At 35.2% G+C, this 23,135-nt stretch overlaps 2 protein-coding genes and 2 long non-coding RNA genes across 14 annotated transcripts in view; 2 read left to right on the top strand and 2 right to left on the bottom strand.

Moving 5' to 3' along the window:
• Positions 1-23,135, bottom strand: part of slc8a2a (solute carrier family 8 member 2a) — a 155,362-nt gene that overhangs the window by 95,091 nt on the left and 37,136 nt on the right. The gene's annotated exons all lie outside the window — the stretch shown is intronic.
• The window catches only part of mark4a (MAP/microtubule affinity-regulating kinase 4a), a 76,008-nt gene that overhangs the window by 32,943 nt on the left and 19,930 nt on the right, over positions 1-23,135 (bottom strand). For 4 of the 9 annotated variants that reach the window (XM_087253755.1, XM_087253756.1, XM_087253751.1 and 1 more), the window contains exons 1-3: positions 11,935-12,660; positions 6,457-6,654; positions 1,322-1,375 (exon numbers count right to left, since the gene is read on the bottom strand). In XM_087253755.1, the coding sequence (XP_087109881.1) occupies positions 1,322-1,375; positions 6,457-6,654; positions 11,935-11,985 (303 nt within the window). In that variant the 5' untranslated portion in view covers positions 11,986-12,660. Of the gene's footprint in view, positions 1-1,321; positions 1,376-6,456; positions 6,655-11,934; positions 12,661-23,135 lie in introns of those variants that run through there. The other 5 variants (XM_087253757.1, XM_087253758.1, XM_087253753.1 and 2 more) reach the window with 2 other exon arrangements.
• On the top strand, positions 159-6,214 carry LOC147844058 (uncharacterized). Its single transcript, XR_015491517.1, has 3 exons — positions 159-3,742; positions 3,973-5,639; positions 6,142-6,214. It is a non-coding gene; the product is annotated as an uncharacterized LOC147844058 (long non-coding RNA).
• LOC147844057 (uncharacterized) lies at positions 13,005-21,357 on the top strand. Of its 2 annotated transcripts, XR_015491490.1 has the most exons (6): positions 13,005-13,095; positions 14,244-14,344; positions 14,709-14,844; positions 16,184-16,360; positions 17,953-18,045; positions 20,545-21,357. It is a non-coding gene; the product is annotated as an uncharacterized LOC147844057 (long non-coding RNA). The 2 variants fall into 2 exon arrangements; XR_015491489.1 differs by lacking the exon at positions 14,709-14,844.

Genomic DNA, 23,135 nt, shown 5'->3' with positions numbered 1-23,135 from the left:
TGCCTTGTGATTGGCTCTTAGATCAATATAGAGTTAAAAAGTCCAGAGCTTTTCATTGTTATTGATACACATTTTATTGCGATTTGATATTGTTTATCAGCCTAGCCCTATTATCTATAAAAATTTTCTCTTTGACAAATTTGACTACTATTCTTTTTAATTCATTTCAATAATCCATTCATTTAAAGTTATCAAGTAAAGCTTTGTTTTTCTTACACTGTCTCCTGACAACACACAACTAGACTCCAGCGACAAGTAATTTGTCTTTCTACATCAAACTCGATGCAACATGACAGAAACTTTTAAATATCTGCAACTGCACTCCTAATGAAATGGTACATGCTTTTAATCTAATTAATACATATTAAACCTCTTTAACATTATTAATAGGTGATTTTTTTAAAAACTGTTTGCTAGTTATGCTGCTTTCAGTAGTATGGCAATAAATGTCACGTTTTATGGAATTTAAACTCACATTAGTAGCATTTAATACAAGTTAAAGCACATAATCTTTACCTGAGATGATCATTGTCATAGTAGTATATGCTGTTGTTCTGCCGCAACGTTGCCAGTTAAACCAGCATTACAAAGAATTAGGCTAAAATTATGAATCATGATTTTCATGCCGTATCACCCATCCTGTAACTCTAATGGTCAAAAAGATTGTCTATTTAAAAATCACGTATGTCCATTGCTGAAGCCACTATAGTGCAACACACAAAGGGTGCTGTGTTTAGATCCTTGAAAATAATAAATTTGACCCTTATCTTGGATTGAATAATATACTGACACAACTCTGACACATAATAAGTAATAAGCAATTAAAATAAAAACGATAACTTATGGATAAAAGGTCAACCAGGTGGTTATAATACCAGTTAAAATGTTAATGTAACAAGCCACTCAGATGTGTGAAAACAGGATTGTTCAAAGCCAGAAGCATATCAAGCACAGGTTTGTAAATAACCAATATAAATCTTGATGTATGCTCAAACTCAGAGCAGTGTTGGAGCGGTGGGTTTTAGTGGGAGGAATGAAGGCCGGAGATAATTACAAGCCAGATGAGTCACTGGCGTACAGAGGAGAGAGAGCGCAGACTCAACACAGACACACGTTACTGCAATACTTCCAAGTGCAGCACACTCTCCTAGATCAACATACTTACATTTATAAATACCCTGTTCAATTTTAGGAGCTCAAAATGCATGCATGGATTTTCAAGACACTGGAGAATATTTTTGGAATAGTTATGTTAGAATGACATTGCTTGGCAATACGGCAGTGGAACATGTTTAAAACACATTTAAATACACACTCTTACCTTTTGTAGGCTGGTTGGGTTCAACTGAGTCTTGTCAATAATCTTTATTGCAACCTAAAGATACAAAGCACAATTTTTGATTTCAGCTTCAAGACATTCTCATGGCTTTTAAATCAAATTTAATCATGAGCAATCACATTTTCTAGAGGCTTATTAACTGCCATAGTGTCATTTGACATTCATCAGCAGATGCTTTAGTCAAAATCTATTTGTTCAAAGGAAAGCTTTAGTAATAGGTTTCTTTTACCAGGCCCAATTCTACAAAGACATTAAGCAACACAGTTATGTAGTTACATTGCTAGGGATTATTTTCAAGTGCTGTGTAATATCATTGCACCTGCTGCAGCCATTGTACAGCAGAAAATTCCTTAATAATTGCACCAGAATGAGAGTATAGATCCTAGACATATTGTCCCAGAAAACAGAGACTTTTCGTTTTTCATCATTCTTAGTGTAAATCCAAAAGGGTCAAACTTTAAATTTGAAAATTATTGAAATTATTTTTCAACTTTTTTGAGAGAGATACTAATGGTCTAATCTGATTCAATGATCTATGCTTAGCTAAGCTAAAAGTGCTTCTGCCAGCAAGTGGATCTATCTGCAGATGAGGGCATAACTTGCAGTTATCAAGATCCCATTGAAGCAGGTGAGGTCAAAACGAGATATTGTTAACAAGATGGTGAAAATACTTACAAAAGAACATTTTCACCAAATGTTGAGTTTTCTCAAAATGTATCCACAACCTATTTATGTGATATATTATTATATTCATTCATTTACCAACTCCACCATGCAACTCCACTCGCTGACTTCGTCATTCGTTTTGTCATGACAGTTACCTTATTCGGTGTCGCCCCCTTTCCAATAACCAGACAATGGTGAGAGTGTCAAGTATGAAAACCTCTGCAACTCACTTCTGTACGTTAAAAACTGTGATGGTTGGGTTTAGGGTTGGGGAAGGTGTAGACGTTAATAACTGTGATGTTTAGATCAAGGGTTGGGGTAATGTTTAGACATTAATAGCCATGATAGTTGGGCTAAGGTTTGAGGAAGGTGTAGACGTCAATAACAATGATGGTTGGGTTGAGGGTTGTGGTAAGTATAGATGTTAATAATTGTGATGGTTGGGATTAGGGTTGTGGTAGGTGTAGACGTTAATAACTGTGATGGTTGTTGAGGGTTGTGGTAGGTGTAGATGTTAATAACTGTGATGGTTGGGTTTAGGTCTGTGGTAGATATAGACATTAATAAGGTAGGTGTTATAACTGATGTACAGCGCCATCTTGCTGAAAACTTAATTTTGACATTTGGGTCTCCATAACTTCAATTTACACCTCTAAAATTACGCTCCTTCATGTTATGCCCCTGTCTTACAGTCTGCAGACAGACCCTACTTCATGCCAGACATGGAGATCGGCTGAATGGATTAATTAAAAAAAAAAAAAAAAAAAACGGTAAAATTCAACTGCTTAACTCTAGGGGAGCTGATTTCCAAACAAAAGGTGGAGTGTCCATTGAAGGGACTGGAAACCAGTTTAAACATTCAAAAGCTACATGTCAGTGTGGTAGAGTATGTCTATAACATAATTAAATAAACATGTCTGTTATCCTCACCAATGCTGCATTTACTTCTCAAAACTACTGTAAAAACAGTAACATTGTGAAACATACTTTTATTATATTTAAACATACTTAAAATTAGAATTTATTTCTGTGATAGCAAAGCTGAGTTTTCAGCCTCCTTACTGCAGTCTTGAGTGTGATACGATCCTCCAGAGATCATTACAATATTCAAAATCTCTAATGTTTGTTTGTTTATCAATGTTGAAAACGTTGTGCTGCTTCATATTTTAGTGGAAGCTGTTAAGTGTCTTTACCTTGATTTTATTTCATCCTTGCTGAATAAAACAATTTATAAAAAAATAAAAAAAAACAGTAATTTATACAGCTGACTTCATTATTAGAATATCACAGAAGAGAAAATAAGAAAATGGCAAAACAATATTCTAGATAAAAATTCAGGATTTTAAAAGTATACCCACATGAAAGAACTACTATAGTCATTTACAGTAAATGTTTTTACCATGTTTTTTTTAACCAGACTATAGTAAAGTACTTAAATTAATATGCTGTGACAATTCTAGAGTTGTTGCGGTATTACAACAACTATAGTAATATAAACAAGCTTATGTTTCCTATAATATTATACAACAACACCATGTTTTATTGTAGTAAAATTTGAAGTGTACTAAAATATTTATTACAGTTTATTTGTTTACCATGTTAACGAAGTATTAGTATTAATATTATACTACACCTAATAAACTACAGTACTGAATTTAATCTTGTAAGTACTGTAATACACTATATATACACACTATAAAATACTTTACAATAAATTGCTAAAACGTTTATTTTCATGTGGGCACCTAGATTCAGAGTTCTGGTTAGTGTTAAACTCAATTTTCCATCACTCAGAAAGCTATTCTAAAATCTCTGCTTTGCAGTGTGTCTATAGCAAATACATTTATAGTGATCATGCATAATAAACAAATTGCACAACATGATGTGCAAATGTAAAATGTATGCTTTGTTTTTGGAAAATGTATTTAAAATTAATTTAGCTCAATAATCTGAAGGGCCATCCTTAGCCTGATCGGGCATCCTTTCAATCATTTTCCTTTGCCTTAGTCCCTTATTTATCAGGCGTCGGCACAGCAGAATGAACCGCCTGCATCCAGGTAGTGATAACTAAAAAATTTACGGCCTCACTTTAAATCAAGTGGCCTTAACTGCAATGTACTTGCATTTAAACTAATGGTTTGGTACAATACACTTAGTATGTGCATACATGTTTTTACATTGTACTTATAATTAAATAGTTAAAATTATATTAATTTCTTTCATATTAACAGTTGACCTATCCATCATCACATTTTAATCCACCCCTAAAGCAGCCTCTATCACCAAAAACTGTGCCTAAAATGACCCATATCCCACCTCAGTAGCACAATAAGTGTTGTACAATCCAATAAGAACACAGTTAGTATGTTGCATTTTTTATGCAAGTACATAATAAATAAGTTAGTAAGTTAATTCAAAGTGTGAACAAAAGTATTAATTGAATGTGCTTTGTGTACAGAAGTGAACTGTAAATCTAGTTGTTAATGCAGTGATGTCATTTGAACTCTGTCTATGTCTCTTTTCTTCTTGTGTGGCGCTAGTCAGAGACAGAGCCATGTGTCTTGACTCATTCGCAATTTCTCATGCCAGTCTGTCTACCGTAGCTGCTCCCACCAGCCATGTGGTCCAGGGGCAACTCATATTGTGCAGTTCAGACAGAGTACATGCTGTTACTAGCAGCTTAAACACAATAAACAAAACATGGGGATTCTTTTAAAAAAATATGCTAACTAATATGTATTTGGTCAAAAAGAGAGCACAAAATGCTAGCATCTGTGTTACTGGATTACAGCCACAATGCTACTACAGTTGTGTCAGCCATTATGGGTCTAGGAGTGGTGAGTTTATTCCATAATAAACAAACAACTATCATTTTGTGGGGACTAGGCAAAGGGAAGATAACTGTTTTCAAGGTATACCGGGGTTTGGAAAAGTCAAGGTTTTAAAACCGCCTAAATTTTCTGTATTACCGTTCTTAAGGTATGAGTAAGATTTTTTTATTTGTTTTTATATGACTTCAGTAATGACTTCAACCACACTGAACTGAGCTAAACTGAACTGAACTTAAACACTAAAAACTAAACTACCCTGATCCAGTTACTATGACCATTTATGTGAAGCTGCTTTGACACAATCTTCATTGTAAAAGCGCTATACAAATAAAGCTGAATTGAATTGAAAATAGAATTTAATTTTATTTTATTTTTTATTACAACAGTATCTCCAGCAGGAAAATTTTTCAAAGATACTGGTTTAAATTGTAAAGAAATCTGTTTTCAAATGAAGACAGCAGAAGTCATTGATTCATATGAATTATTTAGCCTGACATATTTACTGCTCCAAAATATCATCAATCTTTCAAAAAAATAAAATATTTTTTTCAAATTGGAAAAAAGTTTTTTTTTTTTTACACAGACATTTAAAAAGGATATATTTTAGAGCAGTAACCACAATACCGTGATATTTTTATCTTAGGTTATCCTACTGTCAGAATCTTATACCGGCTCATGCCTAGTGGGGACTCTATTCTGCATTTAAATACGGTCGTCAAAATTGTAAACGTGGCTCCTGCCACACATTATTTGTGCAAGAGTTTATAAACGACTTTATTAGATCTAGAACTTTGAAAGGAACAGTTCACCTAAAAATGATAATTTCCTCAGTATTTCACTCACACTCGAGTAGTTCTAAACATTTATGAATTTATTCTTCCATTGAGCACAAAACAAGATATTCTGAATGTTGGAAACTTACATCGGAACACAAAATACTATAATATTATGTAACCTTTTCTCTAATATTTTAAGGATATATTCCTTTATGTTCAACAGAAGTAAGAAACTCAAACCGGTTTGAAACAAGTGGAGGATAAGTAAATGATGACAGAATTTTCATTTTTGGGTGAACTATCCCTTTGAATAATGAACTATCCCTCTCAATTTCTGGAGGGCCGCAGCTCTGCAGTTTTGCTCCAACCTAAATCAAGCTGATACAACTAATCAAGGTGTTCAAGACTACTAAAGACTACTAAGCAGGTGTGATTTGGAGGTGGTTGGAGCTAAATTCTGCAGAACTGTGGCCCTCCAGGAATTAGGTTTGAGACTACTGCTTTAAACGTTTCGAAAGCTGAATTTCAGCATGATAGTTTAATCATCACACCTATAATTGTCTAATTATCAAACCTCTCCGCTGCCCACTAAGAAGTTCATCAAAAAAAAAAAAAAAAAAAAAAATCACACTGTATCAGCTTGGGTTTATAAAAAGCTAACGTGGGTGTGGAAAACTTCACACTTCAGTTGGACCACTTTAAAAATACACCACCCAAAGCATTCAAGCTCACATATGTTCTGATAAGTATGAGATGTAATACAGCAGCTCCTGTGCTTACATCTTATCAAGCGTTACTGGTTTTACCTATGTAAACTCTCTCTCGAACAGTCGCTTGCTCTCACCTCTTTGCCTGTGAGGATGTGGCGGGCCAGTTTGACTTTAGCAAAGTTGCCCTTGCCAATGGTTTTAAGGAGCCGGTAGTTTCCGATGTGCGGTAGCTCGTCTGAGTAAGAAGCCATGGAGTTACGACATCTCGCACCCAGTGAGCGACTCGACACATTTGTCCCCTTCTCTGAACGACTCGCCACCAGAGACGCATGCTAGATGAAGACACAAAGAACATTCATTAAGTGCAATTAACATCAATGTGTAACAAACAGATTGGTTTAAGGGGGCTATAAGTAGAATTAAAGAGATAGTTCACCCTAAAAATTTTAATTCTGTCTTCATTTACTTACCCTTGTTTCAAACCTTTATAAGTTTATTTAATCTGTTAAATACAGGGTGGGCCATTTATATGGACACACCTTAATAAAATGGGAATGGTTGGTGATATTAATGTCCTGTTTGTGGCACATTAGTATATGTGAGGGGTTTGTAAATAACTCATGAAAGAATAACGTTACGTTTAAAACTAAGCACACCATTGTTTTTCTTGTGAAAGTTTATTAAGGTGTATCTATATACAGTTGAAGTCAGAATTATTAGCCCCCCTGAGTTATTAGCCCCCCTGTTTATTTTTCCCCCAATTTCTGTTTAGCGCAAAGAAGATTTTTTTTCAAAACATTTCTAATCATAATAGTTTTAAAAACTAATTTCTAATAACAGATTTTATCTTTGCCATGATGACAGTCAATAATATTTTGCTACATATGTTTCAAGACACTTCTTTACAGCTTAAAGTGACATTTAAAGGCTTAACTAGGTTAATTAGGTTAACTAGGCAGGTTGGGGTTATTAGGCAAGTTATTGTATAACCATGATTTGTTCTGTAGAATATTGAAAAAAATTATAGCTTCAAGGGGCTAATAATTTTGACCTTAAAATGGTGTTTAAAAAATTATTAACCGCTTTTATTCTAGCCGAAATAAAACAAATAAGACTTACTTTAGAAGAAAAAAATAATATCAGACACACTGTGAAAATGTCCTTCCTCTGTTAAACATAATTTGGGAAATATTTAAAAAAGAAAAACAAATTCAAAAGGGGGCTAATATTTCTGACTTCAACTGTAAATGGCCCGCCCTGTACAAACGAAGCTTGGTTAAAGGTTTCCAGCTTTCTTGAAATATCTAATTTTGTTTTTAACAGAAGAAAGAACCTTGTAAACATTCGGAACCGATTGAGGGTGAGAAAATAGTGAGAAAAGGTTTTGGGTGAACTTTCCCTTCAAAAAGTCTTGTTATTAGTGTTACCAGTGGCTGTTAAGTGAACCGCAGCCTCGTACTTGTGTGCGCGTATCGTACAGAACACTAAATGTGAAATGTATCCATGCTTAGGCTCTCTTTCTGTGCTTAGATGTAAAAAGAAGTTGGAAATACTTCTACTATTGCCTATTATTACTATTATACTATTAACAAGCATCCATACATGTTGATAAGAACGACGAGATGATAAGAAATATGTGAATATGCGCTTCCCTTTCAATAACAAGCGACAAAAGTTAAGAAAGCATCTGAATAGATTTGCATAAATTCTGCAATTCACATGATATTATTGAAATTAAACACTGAGATTTTATTTGTGAAAAAAAATAAATAAATAATAATAATAATAATAATATATATATATATATATATATATATATATATATATATATATATATATACATATATACATATATACATATATATATATATATACACACACACACACACACACACACACACACACACACACACACACACACACACACACACACACAAGGGATGTAACAGTTCATCTGACTCAGGATTCAATACTATTCCCGATACTACTCTCACAAAACGATTTAGTCACGATTTAACCAAATTCATTTGAAACAAATTTAAGGTGAAGAGCCCTTTCATTTTCTTTCTTAAATGCGGCACATTTTTTACAAAATAATATATTTTCTGCCATAAATAAATTTCTATTTTAATGACGAATTCCAAAAGAAGAAGACACAAACTAAAGAAGACTTGTTAATTAAATCAAACTATAAACACTAAAACTATAAATATGGCTATGTGAGACTAGTGTAAATTAATGAGTAAAATTTTAATTAAGTCCGTCCATCAAATCTATGATGTTTGGGAAGGTCTGGTTTAAGTTTTTAATTAATACATAAAGAAATCTTACATAAAGCCTCTTTAAGCTGCTGTTCGATGCATACAAAAACAATCAGATGGAAGAAAAAAATAGCCTCAAATAAGAAAACCCACTTTTGTCTCCAGTCCAAATTACAAGTTAGCTCAGATGGGGTAAAAGCAAGTAAAATTTGAAAGTAGTTAATTTAATATCTGTAGTAAAAGAGACTAAAGCTACTGTACTGACTGAAACACATTTCTGAATTAAATCCTCATTTAATGGATTAAGCCTCTTACACACACACACACACACACACACACACACCCATCAGCCTAGATTCATGCAGATGGACCGCACAACTGTTAAAGTTACTAGTAATTAATGTAGTATTTTGGTTGAATAGTGTGAACATTTCTAAAAAGAACAGTGACAGTCGTGCTGCTTAAACCTTGTTCACTAGTGATGCACTGAAACTGAAAAAAAAAAAATTGGAGAGCTGAAGCAATAGCATCTGATGCCTGATGTATGATGTATTTTGTTTATGTCATCTGTTTTGTACCAACAACATGGATGTCATAAAACAGCTTAACATTTTAGCATATTGTGAACATAAAACAGTGACTGGAAAGTCTACCAGACCAGCAATTTGTAAAATCTGAATTTGAAAAAATAAATGACTGAACTTAATTTTGACTGATTATATTTATGTCCTGAGAACATGACATCTGAACAGCAAACCATGTAAAATTTCCAAATTGCATTTAAGTCTGATTGTACACACAATAAAAGATAAACAGTTGGTGTTTAAGCAACAGAATTAAAACTGAATTTTAAAAAATAAATAACTTCCTTTGCCTGTGTGATTTTTTAGGGTTGAAAATGTAAAAAAAAAAAAAAACAGAAAAATAATTCAAATAAAAGATCATTTTGTTTGCTTATCATAATAGCAATAATTAAAGATGTATACATACAAACACGTGCTCAACCCTAAATAAATGATGAGTGAAATCAGTTAAATACAGAATGCTCATGTAATGATGAGACGTGTGGGGAAAAGCGGAGGTCAGAACTGATGTGAGTAATTCTGCCCTGTAATACAGGATTAACTTACTTTGCCATAGAGGTTTTAGTCTGTCACAGCTGAAACTAAACTTTCTATTTAGATTAGCACATTTAAAACCGACTGAGCCCTGAACACTCAGGCCAACATCTGGTAAAGTTTACTGAAGGGCTCCAACTGTCCCTCTTAGAGAGGGGAGAAAGGAGCTCACGCAGGAATCAAAACATGTCCAGGTTCTCATCTGCACCGCTGACCACAGGATTACAGCTCGGGGGCTGAATAAATTACTCACGATGCCCTGCCCTGCTCCACCTCGCACACACTATGCACACTGTCCTATACACACAATACAGCAAACATATAACAGCAACTATACCAAATATTAAAGGTAATAGCAAAGACTGTTTAATTACCAAATGGGTAAATCCCTGTTGTGACAGTGCATGACAGGACATTGTTGGGTTAGTCTAGTTCTGGCTAACATTTATTTATTTTCACTGACTTATTTTCGATATACTTGTGCATTTTGCACAAGGCCAACTTCTTGAGCATCTTTACATGTCCCTATAACGTAAAGTACACTATGGTTAGAGAATTTGTTCTCAAAATGCATCATGCACAATATTTTAGAACTGAATCCTAAATACCTGTCTGTATGTCACATACTAGACATTCTGTGAATTAAACTGCACAAACCAAAAGAAACAACGCTAATTAAAAGGATAAGAGTTGGCTCACTATAGAAAAAACATGATTGATTTTATTTTATTTTACATTTTTGCATTTATAAGAAAAAAAAGCTTCGTTATGGATGTGACATCTCTCGGTTATGGATGTGACAGATGTGAAATTGGCACTTGTGTGACTTTGGTCAATCAAATATAATAGTTTGAAAACACTGACAGAGACATTTTTAGTATTTTTAAAGTACTGTAAAATACTTGCTAACAAAAAAAAAAAAAAAACAGAAACGGCTTTGCTAATGTGGTGAAAACCTAATTTTGATCATGGCAAGGTTGACATTTGCATGGAATTGCTCAAATGTCTTTTGGCATTTTGGTAATGGTAGATATAGGTCAACTAGATAGCACCAACTGAAATTGTAACTACTATTTAAATTAGCATTGGCATCTAAAGGAGTAAAATAATAAAGAACCTTTTTTAAGAGTGTAAGCAACAAATCAATCATGGGTTATAAAAAATTAAGTGACTGTAAAGGCTGCTGAAGAATTTGCAAAAAAAAATTACAAGTATAGTCAAATTAAGAAAACAAATATTTTAAAATTTTAGACATATTTCACAATATTTCAACTGTATTTAAATTATGTCAAATAAATACCAATGCAATGCAATTACAAATGTGCTGCAGACAGTGGACATGCAAACCTCCTCTTTTACAGAAATTGGATAAGCTGAACATTTTGTATAGAAGTGGCATCTGGCTTATACATGTACAGTAGGTAGAAATAAATTGATGGATTTTGTTTCAATAATAGTTATTATTCAAGCAGTAAACATCAGCCATATTGCACATCTTCATCATTAGCACAGAGGTTTACTTGTCACTAAATGATTTAACTGTTTATCATTTAAATGATTAAAAAATGATAACTGTTTTAGATTTACTGCAAAAACTTACTAAAGCAACGTTAACAGATACGTCTAGGTCATTTATAAAGGCCACTGTAATGTGCTGTCGCAGAACTGCTAGGCCACTACACCAGCAGTCAGTGCGTCTGTTTGTGGAGCACGACACTGTCGGCGAACCGAGACGGCAGATCACCGCCATCCTCACGCCACCCTCCCTGGAGCCCCGAATGCTTACATTCATTCGCTAATATGCAGAAAGAAAGCGTTTCCTAGCGTGTCTCTCGCACATTCTGCCAATGAAGCAGAAGCGCTCTCTGGGAGTGAGCGCGGTGCTCGTGCGCAGATGATGCGCTGATGTGTACACTATGCGGATGGCCTGCGCTCTGCTGCCTGCCTGCGCCTTTCGCAGCGCCTCTTTTGCTGCTTTGCACATTCAAGGATGCGGCCCAATTTGCCAAAGAACCTGCTACGCGTTCATGGGCCACTGTACCCTGCCTCTCCATCCTCCCATGAACGATAGCAGGCAATGAGCTGCAGATATTCGTTCCCGATCGTGCACCTGACGTTAAACGCTGGGCGTTGTAGGATATGTGTGAAAACTGAGAATTCAGACCATTTATTATTATTACTGCAACGAGAAAAATAATAATTGATTTAAAATGAAGAAGACGATGATACTTACATGATCTGTGCTCCGGTCGTTCGCAGACGTTAAAGCAGATCGAGAGGACATTTTCCCTGAGATTGCAAACGATTAAAGAGGAATAACGCGAACAGTATTTACAGATTTATTGTCCCCCGGTAAGCGCAGCCCTCATCGGCCGTGCTGCTGCAGCTGGGGCCGAGCTTCTCTCACTCCGCCTGCTCGGTAAAGCCTGCGTCTGTCATGGCAGCGGCAACAGCAGTCCGCAAATCTCACAGATGTCCTCGAGACAGCTGCATTATTTTTCTGCGATGCAATCCGTAACGAACAAACGCGTCTGTTGACGACTTAAACGCAAGCACGGCGGTATATATCTGTGCTAAAACGGAGTAATGCTTGGCCGGAGCCCAACGATTTTGTAGCGACTCGCTACCCCCCGCCTCATCTCCGCGAGCAAAACAAATACGGCTCCGACAACCCCGTCCTCTTTTCTCATAATAATAGCGAGGATCTCTCCGCTGCCCTGTACCGTTTAGTCTCACGCTCGCTCGCTCTCTTCTCGCATTGGTTTGTCATGGGAAAACGGAAGCTTTGGCCGGTGTCGAGGCCGAAAGCCGCTCACATCCTCAGCAGCCGTTATTCCAGCGGAGGATGTGCGTGTGTGTGTGTGTGCGAGATGCGCCACTGCTGCCTCCGCCAGCGCGCGCGTCTCCACAGCACTGACAGGCGCGCGCGCGCGCACTGATGGACAGTTTAAAGTGCTCCGCACAACAAAGACTGACGGCGAACTTAAACCTTGCAAAATCTTCATTGGAGCTCTCTAAACCCTGATGTTACTTTGCCATTCTGTTAGTTCGGAAAGAAATGTTGAATTAAATTAACCGACTGACAAACTAGGCCTACACTGAAAAAAATGATTTAGGCCTCTATTAAATTAAACATAATTCAATTTAGTTTATTTTAAACAATTTAATTTAGTTGTTGATTTTATTAAATTATTATTAATCGGGTTTAAGTGAATTAGATGTGTTTTGAACCAATCTAAATTAATTAATTAAAGTCTATTAGAAAAAATTATGTTAGCTTTTTGCGCATGCGCGTTATGTTCCGTTGCCTCGGCGCCAAAGCCCAAAGGAAGGTTTACAGAATCCAGTCAGAAGCAAGACGCCACAGCCGGATTTCTGTACATCCATTTGCACAGTAAGTCACATTTTATCTTGTACCAGACTGTTTATTAAAGAAAAACTTTGTGGGTAACATAAACGCATAAAATGGTCTCTCGTTCGGACTGTCTATTTTGGTCGTTTTTAAATTTCACAGCGACCAGCCGTCGAGCGCGCTCGCAAGTTAAGCTAACAGTTAACGTTACACACGGTTTGACAAATCTCGTTTTTATGTCGCAGAATATATTAAAGATTCTTTTTAGCAAGAATGTAGTTATGTAGACTTGATATATAATGTTTTTTTATTAAGTAAATGGCTATTTTCAAGAGAATAAGCATTTTCTATGATGTGACGACAGTGTCCGTGATCCGCCATTCCAAACGAAAAAAGCTTCGTTGCTAACGTTAGCTCAGTCCTTTGTGAATTTACCGTGGCTTTTACTGTGGTTAACATTAAGCATGCGTTTAGATAGTTGTGAACGGACAGTACCATACTGATTTTGTTATAGAACGATTTGGTCTGGCGTTAGGGCACTACTGACTGTCTTAGGAGGTTGTCGAATGTGTGCCCATACTGGCGTAACATTAACTTTTAACGTAAAGGGCGTCCATTTATAGTTCTTTATTTTTTTACGTGAGATGCTGTAATTATGTCTTTGGGGTTATAATGCACTTAATAGGCTAACTTATATTCACAGCAAGTGTTTATCAGCCACCGATAAACGTCCAGCGCAGGGGTTAACTTAATGTGACTTTTTCCATATTCATAAAGTGCCTTTTACATCAACGATAATGTAATTTAATTAAAATAATATCCTTTAAATAAGCTGAAGCAATCATTTAGTTGTTCAAACGTAAAACACATGCAGACGAGTGCTAAAACTTCATGGAAAATATTGTGGTTAAAATAAATTGACATTTTTAAGACATGTCGTTGAAGAATGGAATTTAATGCAGTGCTTTGACTGGTCTGAGACAGACTTTATATCGTATCAATCAGGCAGTGACGATTATCTTAATCATATTAATCACGTTCAGCAATTTGTTCAATAAGTAATTTATCTAAATGTTTGTTGCCTAATATAATTAATCGGTAAACAATATGTTGATTAAGAAGTTGGTCATGTTGTAACTTGTGCTGAATTTTGAACCTAAATGATAATCATGTGCTTCCTTTCATTTGAGGTACTGTACAACAAGTTTCCTTTGCTGAATTCCTTGGTCAGGGGTTTAAACACATTTTCTGTCCAGTACTGCAGTTGGAATTTTCCATCAACATTTTTATGGTAAGTAACTGCAAAACATTCATCACTACACATTACAGTAAACAGTTTCTTAACTGAATATGTTGCTCTGAAAAATCTAAATAGTCCCAAAAAAGGAAATTTACTCACTATTCACTCACCATGTTTCCATGGTTCCAAACCTTTGAGTTTCTTTTATCTGTTGAACACAAGACAAAATATTTTGAAGAGTGTTAGAAACCAGTAATCATTGACATTCATAGTAGGAAAAACATATTATGGAAGTCAATGGTTACCGGTTTTCATCATTTTTCAAATTATCTTATGTTGTGTTTATCAGAACAAAGAAACTCAAACGGGTTTGTGACAAGTAAAGAATAAGTAAATGTTATTGTTGCTTCCCTAGTTTTCACAGTACTAGGGTGCAGTAAGAGCACAAACACAGAGTTCAACTTTGATTCAACTCCGTGATTCTCTCAAGAGAGCCGACCAAAATGTCTGACCTGCCATAAAATGATTCGACTATCTGCCGACCAAGAGAGGTTATTCACCTTTTTTTTCCTCCTGTACATTGCATCAACACAGCACAGCAAATATCAAAGTTGAAATTTAATTTGATTCAAAGAAGAGTCGCATCAGAATTTGGCTCAAAATTGCACAATAGAAATTCGGCCTTAAGCCTGGTTTGTACTTCTGCGTTGAGTGATTGGCGTGACCTACTGCGCCTGCCCTGCGTGCAGCTGAGCACTTATACTTGTGCGCGCTGTTTGTGTTGTTCTACAATAACACTTACAAAAGCAGTAGGTTTATATGTTCCCTCTGTATGGAGTTTCTTCGCTTGGGTTTTGTTTTTTCTGAACACTACCTTAATGAACAAGCGGATAAAACTCACTCATTCTGAGGCGGTAGCTGGCGGTCATGCAACAACTTTAATCATAAGGTAAACACAAAGCAACAGTTTCCACCTGGAGCTATTTCATGGGACTCTACACTTGTAAACACTCGCTCCAATGGGTTGGCGTGGCTCTCAACCCCGCCCACACACGTAAGCGCTACCAAGCCCACTAATAGAGCGTGCGCTACGTGTTGTTGCGATGTGTAGTTACATTTTTGGAGAGATGCGCCACGGCAAGGGCTATTCAACTGCGCGCAGGCTGCGTCGGACCATACACGTGCATTTGACGCAGAAGTATAAATCAGCCTTAACATGTCTTTATCTTGGCTGAACATTTCAAATTACAAGGTAGTCGAAAAAAGAAATCACTTTAAATATAGTGTAACTAAACAAACTATTCACAAGTAAACAGTCAGTTGATTAAATAAATTTGAGTATCATTATAAATGTAATATACATGTAAGGGACAATCGTCAGATTTAGGTGTGTTAAAAGATATTAAGTGCACAACATCGAGGCAAAGTTTAATGTTTAGATTATTACTGCAAGTTGAAATTTAATATAGTTTTAATTTCTAAATATAACATTTTAAAAATAAATATATAGGCTATGTTCTGAATAATGCTCATGTCCATGCTTGTCATGCCACAAACATACTTATATTCTATGTATTTGACGATGCAGTCAATGCATGCACTGAAAAAAATATGCTTATAGGCTACCTTTACCTGCAGGTTTCGCTAGCTGGGCAAAACTTAGATAGGCTATTAATAATGGATATACATTAAATATGTATAATTTTATTTGTGAAAGCAAGAGAGAAACTTGTGGGAGTGCTGTAATTAAAGGAGTCTTAAATGACTAACAGTTGTGCATTACGGTAACGTGTTTTATTCGGGACATGGCATATGACAAATAATCGATAACATTTGAGCTGGTTTCAGTTATTAATTCTTTTTATTTTTAAAAATATATTTATTTAACAGGTGGCGCAGTGGGAAGCACTCTCACCTCACAGCAAGAAGGTCGCTAGTTCGATTCTCGACTGGATCAGTTGGCATTTCTGTGTGGAGTCTACATGATCTCCCCGCGTTCGCATGGGTTTCCTCCGGGTGCTCCGGTTTCCCCCACAAGTCCAAAGACATGCGCTATAGGGGAATTGGGTAAGTTAAATTGTCGTAGTGTGTAAATGAAAGTGTATGGATGTTTCCAAGTGATGGGTTGCAGCTGGAAGGGCATCCGCTGTATAAAACATGCTGGATCAGTTGGCGGTTCATTTCGCTGTGGCGACACCAGATTAATAAAGGGATTAAGCCGAGAAGAAAATAAATTAATATTTATTTAACTTAATGTTAATATAACACTACTGATGATTTTTAGCTGAATCTGTGGTACATGGTGATCCAAATAATGGCAGCGAATGAGGATGGGTTTTTCAGTTTAAGAATAAAGTCCAAATCTAAAGCCATGGCTCCTGATGAAGGTCCTGTAAAGTCAAACGATTGGTCTGTGTAAGAAATTTAACATTATTTGCAATATTAGCATTAATCCACGGCCTGGTCAAACAGATGGTTTTTGGGTTGTGAGACGTAGTTTAGACGAAGTTGTCGGCGATTCTTCCAATTGTAAAGTCATGCAATGTTCAAGTCCCTGTCGCCGATCCATCTTGCAGTGAAAATAATGCAGCAACGACTACTTTCAAAATCATGCAGTCTGAACTCGGCATTAGTTAATGAATAAACTTAGAGACCTGGATATCGACACGTCTCTCTGCAACTGGATTATGGACTTTCTGTCTAAAAGACCTCAGAATGTTTGATCAGGCCACATCTGCTCCACCATCTTCACACTCAACCCTGGTGTACCACAGGGCTGTGTGCTGAGCCTCTTCCTCTACTTCTTTTTTACTATCAACTGTAGGCCTGTGAATAGATCCAACATCATCATCAAATTTGCAGATGACACCACAGTGATTGGTCTAATCAGCAATAATGATGAGACGGCCTACGGGGAGGAGATACATCATCTGTCCACTTGGCCACTACCAAGCCGACCAATCACAGAGCTTGCGCTACGTGTCGTTGCGATGTGTAGTTACATTTTTTGAGAGGTGCACGTCAGCGACGCTGACGGCCACGGCGAAGGGCTATGCGTCAGCACCGTAGCATTGGCGTGCGTTTGACGCAGAAGTATAAATCAGCCTTAAGGAACAGCACTTTCCTCAGACCTGTCCCTTTTTCAACTCTATCCCCCACTAATTATTTTGCCCTCCTAATACACCCCCACTGTCCTCATAACTTGTACTCCTCATTATCATTGCACTATTTAACATTTGCACATTTAAAAATTACACATTTATTGCACTACATTAGACTGATTCATTCATTTGAACTATACATATACTGTCTACTTGTAATTGTTTATCTACCTGTACACTTCTGATTATTAATAGCAACCTGTACATATAATAATTTATTTTAAATTTCTGTTCATAGCTAATACAACCTGTATATAATGTTGATAGTACATCCATCTGTAAATATTACTAAAGTTTTTCTATATCTGCACTTTATAACTTATACCTGTATACTGCACTTGCTGCTATTGCACTGCTGGTTAGACCTAAACTGATTTTCGTTGCATTGTACTTGTACATGTGTAATGACAATAAAGTTTAATCTAATCTAATACATTTCTTAACGTTTTCCAATTTGTCATTTATGTATTTAACTAATCAAATTTGTATTATTTACAGACAACCAATGTCCATGTCAAAAGAGCGTCTATTCTTCAAGCTCTCTTTACTTACCTTGGTGAGGATGAGGCATGCCTGGTGAAAGAATACATGGTGAGTGCATCATAGTACTAGTGCTTGCACCTGGGCTATAAGAAAGAGCTGCTTTGTTCAGAGGCTGAGGGTGGGGTTACAGTGGCCAATGAGACAAACAGAAACTTTTTTGAGTGCCATATTTGAATTAATAGGTGAACCTAATGTTGAACACATTATGGTCTATTCAAATCACATTGCGCTGCACAAACACTTGCTAGATTCGTGCAAGTAAGTTGCATACTAATTCAATGCAAAAGTATGAATAGAACAATGAACAAAATATTTTAATATCTCAAAAACAAAATTAATAATTTTAAAGAATTTGAAAATAGCGTTTTCACTGTATGTCAATGGCTTTTTTCTTTTTTCAAATGCTTTCTATTTCCATATATTTGTACATGAAGTTAAAAAAAAATGCCATTGGTCACTACACGCGTAAGAGCAACCTATTATCTTTTGCCGCAAACTCTTGCATTGTAATGGTAATACACACTGTTATTGAACCGTGAGAAAACTATCAGCTTGTTGAGTGTGACATCACATCGCTTGACTATATCAAATAGTATTGGGAGACTCAACAAATGGTAATAATAAACATTTACAAAGCGATGTAATACTTTTTGAAAATCACAATATGTGCCTAATATTAGTATGCCTAAAAATACTAAATGATTAAAAGTTGCATATTTTTCTTAATCCTTTGACGTTCTCAGCATTGGGTTCAGATCTGTGTTTGACCCCAGAGATATTCATTGTTTAGTCCAGGGGTGTCCAAGCTTGGTCCTGGAGGGCCTGTGTCCTGCTAAGTTTAGTTCCAATTGCAATTCCAATTCCAAGTCCAATTAAACACACCTATGCTAGCTAATCAAGCTCTTACTAGGTGATCTAGAAACTATCTTGCCTCAACACACCTGCAAGGATGAGCTAAAATCGGCAGAACACTGGCCCTCCAAGAAGGAGTTTGGACACCCCTGTTTTAGTCTTTCTAAACAGTATTATTATTTCTAAATTACAAACAAATAGTCACAGAATTACAAGTAAACCACTTTTTTCCAAAAAAAGAGAAAATTTATGTTTATGTTAAGATTAAAATTACTGTTTAAAAGCAACTTGACTTGTATTACATTTTTAGGTCAATGGGTGGCCGTACTAACAATCAAAAATGTATTGCTGAATAATTCTTCAAAAATGTTTAATCTAATAATGAAACATGACTTTTTTTAAAGTATGAATTCAAGTTTTAAATTTTTATATTTACTTATACATTTAAAATATACTTAATATATTTAAATTATTTTGGTTTAATTAATGACACGTAAAAATACTAATTAAATAAATATACATGTCTATTAATTTGTCCAATTAAATTTGTTTTATTATCATTGTACTTTTTTTTTTATTATTTGCAGTGGTCCTGTGGGTCTTTGAAAAGTCTTAAGTATTAAATTAGATTTTTACAATTTAAGGTCATAAAAAGTCTTAAATTTGAGAGGTCTTAAATTTTGCATCAAGGTGTGACATTTCTACCGAATTTCATTCGCTGATGTTTATTTTACTTGTGCACAATTATTCTTAAGCCTTGTGTGCTGTTGAGAATATTAATTTGGAGACAGATTTCTTTGTTTGAGCTCATGAAAGTGAGACTTTTGCACACATTGTTTTGAAAGTTGCTTATTTACATTTTTTCAGACATATAGTAAACATAGTAAGTGTATTTATGCACACATACACACACACACACACACACACATACTATCATTTACTGTTTATACTCCAAAGAACTCAAAAAATATAAAAGCCAGAAACTTTTTTGCACAGGACTATCTAAATGGTTATGCTGTCAACTGATCATCAACAGTAAAAATGACAAAATATACATTTACCAAAAAGGGAAGATAACCAGCAACAATGCGTGATTACATGCTGTCATGGATTTGCATCCAAAAAATGTTTTAATGGAAGTCAATGGGGCAAAAAAACAGCAACTAACATAAGGAAAGGGTAGTAAATTTAAATAATACAGAAGGGTTAAGGTGAACAATTGTGACCGGGTATATTGATATACAGTGGGTCTGATCAGAAGGTATTTCCACATTCAAGTGGCCAAATCTGTGGTTTTCAAGCCTTAAACCTTGGGTAATATTATTTAAATAATAATGCAATAATGCTTCCTTGACATTATATTTAGTTTTCAACATATTACTGTATTGTTTGCCTTTCAATTATTTTTTCCAAAATTATTTTTAGTTAGTCTTAAAAGATCTTAAATTTACCCTGATAAAACCTGAATAAACCCTGTAAATAATTGTGAAGAAGTCGTACTTGCAGATCATGCACAAATATATGTACGCCAATATGCAATCATAAATGATTGTTATAATATTTCACAGGTATCAATGTGGGTGTGGGGAGGGCCGTTAAGGTTTTGGTTTTATTTACATTTGATTTCTTCTGACTTTTTACAAAATATGTTTCAAAAACAATGTCTAATAATGGTTTCTTTTTATTTAAATATAGGGCAACCAAAAAGAAGAATTTTTGAAGGACCTGACAAACACCACCATGGCCATATGTGTCATCAAAAGGAAAGAGGAGATTATGAGGACATTGGCATCGTTGTGGATGGAGCAGTGATTCTTGAACAGATAAAATCTGTTGCACAAGCCTGTGCACTGATGTTGGGGGCAATTTATGTGCTTGATTTGGCCTACCCAAAAGAACTCAAATACTATTACGAGTTTGCCCAAAAAGTACTTGTGCAAATGAACTCTGACAAGCTCTCCTCAAAGGTTCCCATACTGGAAAACAGTGTGATACTGTAATTTTAAGCATTGAAGTGTTAATAAATGCTCAACAACCAAATGTATATCATATACAAATTGCAGTTTAGTGTAGGAATTGTTTAATAAGTGAATTCAGTTTTCTTTGTGTGCAAAATTAATTAGCTGTAGGAACTTGTTTTAAATGGTGTGCGTCTGTGTGTGTGTGTGTGTGTGTGAGAGAGAGAGAGAGAGAGAGAGAGCATGTGCATTCTATAAACTTTGTATTTATTCCATTTCATACAACTTGTAGTTGCTCAATTTGTTAATGAGTTAATTTTTTAAGTTAATTAGTTGATTATTTTGTGTATTGGGGTGTGTGTGTGTGTCATAAGGATTGCCGTTTGCTTCAAGACTTCATACAGTTTCTTTTATGTGTTGGTTTAAATTAAATGTGCTGTACAAACTGTTTATTGTGTTATGGTGTGCTGCTAAAGCATTTTTAGGCAGTGATTTAAGTTTTGTTAAAAAAATGCATCTTAAAAAGTCATTAAAATGAATTCAAAACAAATGTGGTCAAGTGTCATTTCAAAGTGTATTTGCAAGCAATTTAATGATCATTTTAGACATCAAAAATAAATAGATATAAGTAGGAATAACATAATTAAATTATAGTGAACTAAATGAATTTCATTAGATAAATGTAACTAAATAAAATTGATTAAATCCAACTTATTTTGATTGTTTAAATCCAAAACATATAAATTGAGTAAATCCAACCTAATTTGATTGTTTAAATCCAACACATATAAATTGAGTAAATCCAACTAAAATTGTTTGCGTAAACTTAACCCAATTCAATTATTTGCAACAGCTTGCCTTAAAAAAATTAAGTAAATCCAATGAATCATTTTTTTCAGTGTAGTTGAAATAAAGACCTAATGTGAACACAGCTGATCACAGTTTACCAAGTGTGCTTAAACACTTTTATTTTATTAGAAGTTTGTTGTGTGGTCGTTTTACTTTCATTCATTTTCTTTTAAAGATTAATTATACAGTATTCCACATTTAGTCTCGATTACAGTCCTAATAATCTTATGCTTTATGTAATTATTTCTAACATTTTTTCCTTGCACAATTAGGGTCTTCTGTGTCACATGACAATTTAAAAATCATGCTACTATGCTATTTGTTGCTAAAGAAACATTTATGTTATAAAATGTTAAGTTGTGTTTAAAGAAATATTTTCCTTTTGTTGCACTTTTGATCAATTTAATGCATCTTTGCTAAATAAAATCAATGTATTTAAAATAATTTATTCGCCATGTAAATCTCAAACGGATGATATTACATTATTATAAGCATAATTTTAATAAATACTTTTAAAATGGTGATAGTGACAAAAATGGCATCATTTATTATTTCTAGAGAACTGTGCAGACCCAAGAATGTTTTGAGGAAATGGGTGTCAATTGCAGAATGGCAACAAAACAACATAAAATCTGGCCTGTTTTCTTGGGTAAAATTGGTTAAGCCAGTATGTCCATGTCAAACAGAACAACCAACTTCACTTCTGCATTGGGAAGTTAAATGTAAAAAGGAATATTAAACAATAGAAAACTTTTAAATGCACCTACAAGGTGGTTTACAGCAGTCTGGACTGGTTAGATGTCCTGTTGAACTTTGACAGAAAGCTAAAGTGAACTGTGGTTTTGATATAGTTACCCATGCTCAAAACACACACACACGCACGCACGCACGCACGCACGCACACACACACACACACACACACACACACACACACACACACACACACACACACACACACACACACACACACACACACACACACACACGGTGCCTCACCTCAGGTGAGTTTCACATGGGAAGAGTGAGCTGTTCATTTACTCTCCATGCACACCTTCAATTCCTACACACAAGGGCTAATTGTGTTGATTATTTACACAGGACACCTTATGGGAAACAAAAATCAGACCACAGCCGAACCACATTCAAACCACAGACTAAAGAAAATACATTCTGCACATTCCACAACATAAACACCAAAAAGCACATGCTTAAACAATTACACTAAGACTTTTTCATTCCTACAAACTCCTTGAAGTCACATATTTATCTTTTCTTAAAAAAATAAGTCACTGTCACTGTTTACACAGCCGTCAACAAAACTCACCAAATCCACTGAAATGCTTCACTTATCCGGGATAAGAACTATGAAAGTAAATCAGTTGCGAAACTCGAGAGCTTGCAAATGTAAATGTGAGCACTTGTGATAATAATATTTGTATGTGTAGGTTGAAATGTACACTTACAGCTCTGATGTGAACA

The sequence above is a fragment of the Danio rerio genome, chromosome 5 (genome assembly GCF_052040795.2).
Source record: "Danio rerio strain M-AB ecotype USA chromosome 5, GRCz13ab, whole genome shotgun sequence".
Classification (NCBI taxonomy): domain Eukaryota; kingdom Metazoa; phylum Chordata; class Actinopteri; order Cypriniformes; family Danionidae; genus Danio; species Danio rerio.
The sequence above is the reverse complement of the archived record's forward strand: the minus strand, read 5'-3'. Positions and strand labels throughout refer to the sequence as shown.